At 47.1% G+C, this 6,000-nt stretch overlaps 1 protein-coding gene across 1 annotated transcript in view; it reads right to left on the reverse strand.

The window, feature by feature from the left end:
- The window catches only part of METTL15 (methyltransferase like 15), a 183,587-nt gene extending 178,735 nt beyond the window's left edge, over positions 1-4,852 (reverse strand). Inside the window, exons 1-2 of the mRNA XM_048484586.1 lie at positions 4,610-4,852; positions 2,561-2,841 (exon numbers count right to left, since the gene is read on the reverse strand). Coding sequence (XP_048340543.1) covers positions 2,561-2,841; positions 4,610-4,670 — 342 coding nt within the window. The 5' untranslated portion in view covers positions 4,671-4,852. The remainder of the gene's footprint in view (positions 1-2,560; positions 2,842-4,609) is intronic.
- Positions 4,853-6,000: the final 1,148 nt, after the last annotated feature.

Consider the following 6,000-nt stretch of genomic DNA (forward strand, 5'->3'; position numbering starts at 1 on the left):
GGCACCCTCAGCGGCTGTGGTAGTCTCTCCGAGAGGCCCGGTGGAACAATTAGGTCTTGCAGGCCCCTCACCGGAACTCTCCAAAGTGTCCCATGAAGGGCCCCGGACCCAGCTGGTGGTAGAGTGTCTCCACCAGGCAGGGGCAGAGCCGTGAAAGGCCCTGGCCCGAGTGGAGAGCCAGCACATCATTGAGGGGGGCCAGGGATCTCCAGTAAAATTGGCCCTCTGCTGAGCATGCAGAGAGGTCTAGCCTCGGGACATATGGGAGTAATCACCCCGGTCCCGAAGGTACGAGGGTCCCAGGCCTGGCGTAAGGCCTTAAAGAGTCAACACCAACACCTTGCAAGATGATTCCCGGAACTCCACTGGGGAGCCAATGCAGCTGGTGCAGCACAGGCTGGATATGATCCCAGATGGCACTGCACCTGTGAGCAGGCGTGCAGCTGCATTTTTTGGACCAGTTTTAGCTTCCGAATCGAGACGCATAGGGAAGGCCAGCATTAGAGCGAGTTACAATAGTCTAGCCTGGAGGTGACGTTGCATGGATCACAGTGGCTAGGTCAGCGTTGGAGAGGAAGAGGAGCCAAAAGCAGCTCGGGCCTGTCGAGAAGAGATGGAAAACGCATAGCTCCGAGGGTTGTATGGAGCCACCTGGGTGCTCCCATTGAAAGAGGCGAATCCAGGTGGACCCCCCAGGCTGCGAACGGAGGAGGAGTGCGAGGCGCCAATGTGACCCCCTCTCCCACACCGCGGTGACAGAATTCCCCAATCTCTCCCCGGCCAAGCCAGGAGGTAATCTCGTCTTAGATGGATTAAGTTTTAACCTGCTCTGTTGTAACCAACCAGCTGACCGCTCTCCAAACAATGCTGTAGAGGCTGCAGGGAAGCGGTGACAGCTCCGCGCCTCCATCGACAGAATGAGCTGAGTGTCATCAGCATACTGATACGGCAGAACCAGCCCCAAAGCTCCATTACCAACTCGAGCAAGGTCGGTGCATATAGATGTTAGCAATAACAGTGGGGACAACAATGCCCCCTGGAGGGGCACACCACAATGAAGCGAGAGCACCTCTGGGAAGCTTTGTCCCCACACCACACTTGCGCTGACTCCGCCCGGAGGAGCAGAGACAATCCATTGAAGGACAGTGCCCGGACCCCGGAGGCGGCTGAAGCGGTGGGCCAAAAGGTTAAGTGGGTGCGACCGACATCAAAGCGCTGCCGGTGAGAATCTAACAACACCAGCAGCGCCGCATCACGCCACCTACTGGTCAAGTTGCATCACGGAGCTGTATCTGTGACAGCGGCCGAGAACCGATCTCCGTCCCATGCCCAGCACGGAAGCGGACTGGAAGGGGTCGAAAAGCTGATGTTTCATCCAGGGAAACCCTGAAGCTGCTCCAACACCACTCTCCTCAATTACCTTCCCGCAGAAGCGAAAGATTCGAGACGGGGCGGTAATTGGCCAGGGAATCTCAGTGATCTAACGATGGTCTTTTCAAGAGTGGAAGCGGACCACTGCCTCCTTCAACCCCATCTGGAAAGACTCCTTGCTCAAAGAGAGTCATTGATGATTTTCAACAGGTGGGGTCGTAAGCTCCTCCCGGCAAGTTTTAATTAGCCAGGAAGGGCACGGATCCAGAGGACAGGTAGTAGGTCTAACAGCAGCCAAAGATCCCTGTCAACAGCAGCTTCGGAGCAGACTGGGAAAACCGGGCCAAACAAAGGGCCAGAAGGCGGCAAGGGAGCCTCCAGTTCACTAATTGTAGTTAAAAGGTGGCAGGGAAGTTGGTCCTGGCGGAGCCGCATCGCGACTTTGTCTGCAAAAAAGCTCATAAATGCCTCACAGCTAATAGCTAATTCACGATTTGTAGAACCCTCTGATAAAGAGGTCAAAGATCGAATTATCCGAAACAATTGAGCCGGGCGAGAGCTAGCAGATGCGAGAGAGGAAGAGAAGAAAGCCCTCTTCGCCTCCTTCGTCGCCATCTCATAGGCTTTCATAAACGTCCTATAGGATGTTCGCGCAGCTTCGTCACGAGCTTTGTAACATGCATTCTACCTTAGTTTCCATTTATTGTTGTTTTAAATAACCTCCGAGCTTACTGAAAAGATATGACCTAACTCTTGGATTCCTAAACAGAAGTTAGAATTTCTTTCTAAGTCTGTTGACCTCAATTGACCCCCAGAGGGCTAAAATCTGATCTCTAGAATCTGACCTAGAAGGCTAGAACTCTGATTAGGATAGCACTATAATTTTCACTTGAAGTTCCTCTTGACAAAGTTTTCTATTTTGAAATCAGACTTTCCAGGCAACTTGCAATTTATAAACATGTTGAGTTTTATAGTGCCACAATAACTGTATAATGCAATACTGCCTTCCCACACCCCATTTCCCCTTCTAAAAGTCACATAGAAGCCTTTAAACAAAATACCTGAAATCAATTTAGTAGAATGGGCATTTCAAATTATAGTATACAATTTTCTCTGTAACTAATTTCTGAGCAGGAAAGAACAACTCTTTTTTAATGTAAACAAACTTCCATAAGAGATTCCAGCTTACCTGTCCTTGCTGTGGTTCTAAAAAGTTCACAACTTCTTTGACCATAACAGGAATATGAAGCTGATGACAATCTTTATTGTCTACACTGTACTGTAATGTTTCATCACTACACAAAATAACTGATTTTTCTTCAGCCCCACATTCATTTGTTAATGAGGAATGTATGTTTTTGACCATTATTTTTAAGCAATTTGGACTAGATCTAATCGAGCGACAATGAAGAAATCTATTGCAGAGTTTGTGTAAATACAGAAGATGATGCATGTTGTAGAGAAACCAACCTGGGAATAAATACCAGAAATCGAAATTAGTATCTTCAAAATGGCTTTAGGAAAGGAAAATCAAGAAGCAATAGTAGTTGTTTTACAACAGTCATAGAATGATGCCATGATACTTCAAATATCAATGACAGATAGTAATAAAAAGTAAGATTGTAAAGCAATGTAAATTACTCACAACATAAAAACAGTTATATGTATATGATTCAGCATCATAGAGCGGATCATAGACCCTCAGAAAACAAAAAGCTCTGTTCTGTCAAGATCATTGGATTGCCTTAGATCAGGGGTAGGGAACCTGCGGCTCGAGAGCCACATGCGGCTCTTCTGCCCTTGCACTGCGGCTCCATGAGCTGAGCTGCTGGCCCCATCCTTGCCTGCCCTGCAGGCAGCAGGGCGGGCGCACCAACTGCCCGCAGCCGGCTGGGCCGCGCTGCGGGCTTCCCCTCTCACCTGCCCCATTGGAGCAAGGCGGGCGCTTTCCCGGTGGCCGGCGAGGCCGAGCCGCTGGCCCCATCCTTGCCCACCCTGCAGGCAGCAGGGCGGACTTCTCAGAATGAGCGGAGTAAAAGGTAAAAAAACCCAATATATACAGTGTTATCTTTATTTTAAATGTCAAAAATTATTTGCGGCTCCAAGTGTTTTCTTTTCCCATAGAAAACGGGTCCAAATGGCTCTTTGAGTGTTAAAGGTTCCCTACCCCTGCCTTAGATCAACTCTTATCTCTTAGGCTTAGTTCAGGTGGAAGGCCAAACCGTGCAAGCCTTGCTCCTATCCTCTTGCCACATGCACTGGAGAAATGCAATTTTCTCCTAGCTACTATAGTCATTGCAATTGGACATTGCATAAAGCTCAGTCAAAAAGATGTCACCCCACTAACACTTGGATTATGTGAATGTTGCTCAGAAAAAACTGCAATGTTATTATCATCTGGAAAAGCCCTCTTAGAAAGAAAGGGGTTATGGTTAGTTCCAACCATTCCCTCTGAACAGAAAAGAAAAACAAGGAAATGAGGAGGGAAATAAACTATACTATACATTTAATATGCAGTACCTCAGGAAACTATAATAGGAAATGTTAGATGCAATAAGAAACGTAAACAAAATTAGCATGCAACAGGTAAATTCCTCATCTTAGAGGCTCAAGATAATAATGAAATACATATCTGCACATGAGCACATGGCAATGGAATAGATCCTAAAGTTTTAAAACAAAGCAACAAAGGAATGAGCAAAAGGAAACTGTGGAGTGGCTACTCATAAGAGATTAATACAGTGCCTCCTTGGAAACAAGCAGAAGCGAGTGATACTTTAGCTGGCTCTTAGAAAAATTGATTATTTCCCACAGCATCCCTTCAGCTGTGGTCAGGTACCAGATGTACCAGAATCATTTAACCCCATCTCACTTTATTATACATTGTCACTTTTCTCACTGCTTGGTTTTTTGTTTGGCCCTTCTTCAGCAACTGCAGAGTCTAGTCGTCTGCTACATTCCTTACACCTCACCTTATTTTTGCAGCTTGTGCGCATTTCCTCTTTTGTTCTACCTTAGTCCCTCTGCTGTTATGCACTACCAAGTGCTTATCTATCTTCTAATACTTAATAAGTGTCTGACAAACAATAACGTAACTACTGTTAATATGGAGGAGGGGTACATTTGATCCTTTTGACTTCACGGCCATTTTAACATATTGATTTGTCCTCATTCCCTCTTTCTTCCATGCATTTTTCAACTAGGCTTATTATTCTTAATTTGCATTCGCTCTGAATACCTTTCAAGTAAACCAAAGCCTTCACTTGGCTATGCAGAAAAGACAATACACGGTCCCACATTATTGAGGAGAGGTGGAGGGAAATACCTCACTATCACTTCCTTAGCAACCAGGACTCGTCGTGACCGGGGGAGGACCAAGCGCATTGGTTGACGGTATAAAAAAGCGTCCCACGCGCTTAAATCTACAGAATGCGCCGAGCCTTCTCGCCCGTTTACTCGGCCGCCCCCGCCTCCCCCCTGGCACTGGGGAACACTCACTTGGAGAAGATACGCAAGACGCTTCGTGACGCGCTACTCCCCCCCCCCACCCGGTTTCTGGTTGGAGTCTGCAGTATCCGGAGGGTTGCAAATGGACTTTCCCCCCGAGAACAAGAAGCCGCTGTGTTGAGTTCCGCTCTACGCTCGGACAATTTTCCAGGAAAGCAACAACCCAAAGTGCTTTGAGTTTTCCCCTCTCGAGCGTCGGCGAAAAGCGCCAGTCCCGAGCCGCATAGACTCCACCTCACATTTCTCTCGCACGCCCCGAGTGAGCCTGCATTGATTTCAAGGGGAATCGGCTGGGAAGGCTACGATGTCGTACAGGTTTACTTTAGAACAATCCTTGTTGAACTCCGAGGAACTTGCTTTTAAATAAACGTGCATAGAGGGCAGCTGAACAAATTCTCCAGAAAATGTGATGACGGGATGCCCCAACTTTTTCCTTCTTGTTGGTCTCTTACAGAGCTTCCCCCCTCCCGCTTTCTCACCCCCCCTTTTTTTCTTCCACCATCTTCTTTCTTCCTACTCGTCTCTCAAGCACTGTGATTGATAACCTCAGAACAAAATTACGCGTAAACAACAGCCATAGATTAAGGGCATCTATTGTTCCGAGGAGAGATGAAGTCTAGGAATTAACTGCGTAATGGGGTGAATTAATGAAAGTCTGTGTATATTCTATTATGCAGTAAGGGAGATAACTCATTATAATCAGGAAAACTCGTATACCCTTCTGCCACCCACACAATCCTGACAGTGATCTGTGTGCTTTCCTCATCTTTTGATTTCTGCAGGCTTCTGGGGTATTGGGAGTCGCGTTTCCTCGCTCTTCATCTGTCTGTATTCTTATTTCTCTACGCACACGAAAAATATCTGCAACTAGCAAACCCTATACACGGCACTGTTGGGTATTAAGAAGACCCAACTCTATAAAACGTAGATCCACAGAGAGAGACGGACTGCGATTCTCTGATAGCTGACAATAGGAAAAACGAGCCTTCCCAAAGCGGGAGCTGGTATCTCATTCCTTGTTTGTAAACATTACATCTTCTGCTCACAAAGTAGTAGTACAGCTAGATCTACATCCATCCCGCATATGAATTCCTCCCCCATCACATTCCTGCAGTGGTTCAA

This window comes from Sphaerodactylus townsendi, linkage group LG02 (assembly GCF_021028975.2).
Source record: "Sphaerodactylus townsendi isolate TG3544 linkage group LG02, MPM_Stown_v2.3, whole genome shotgun sequence".
Lineage (NCBI taxonomy): Eukaryota > Metazoa > Chordata > Lepidosauria > Squamata > Sphaerodactylidae > Sphaerodactylus > Sphaerodactylus townsendi.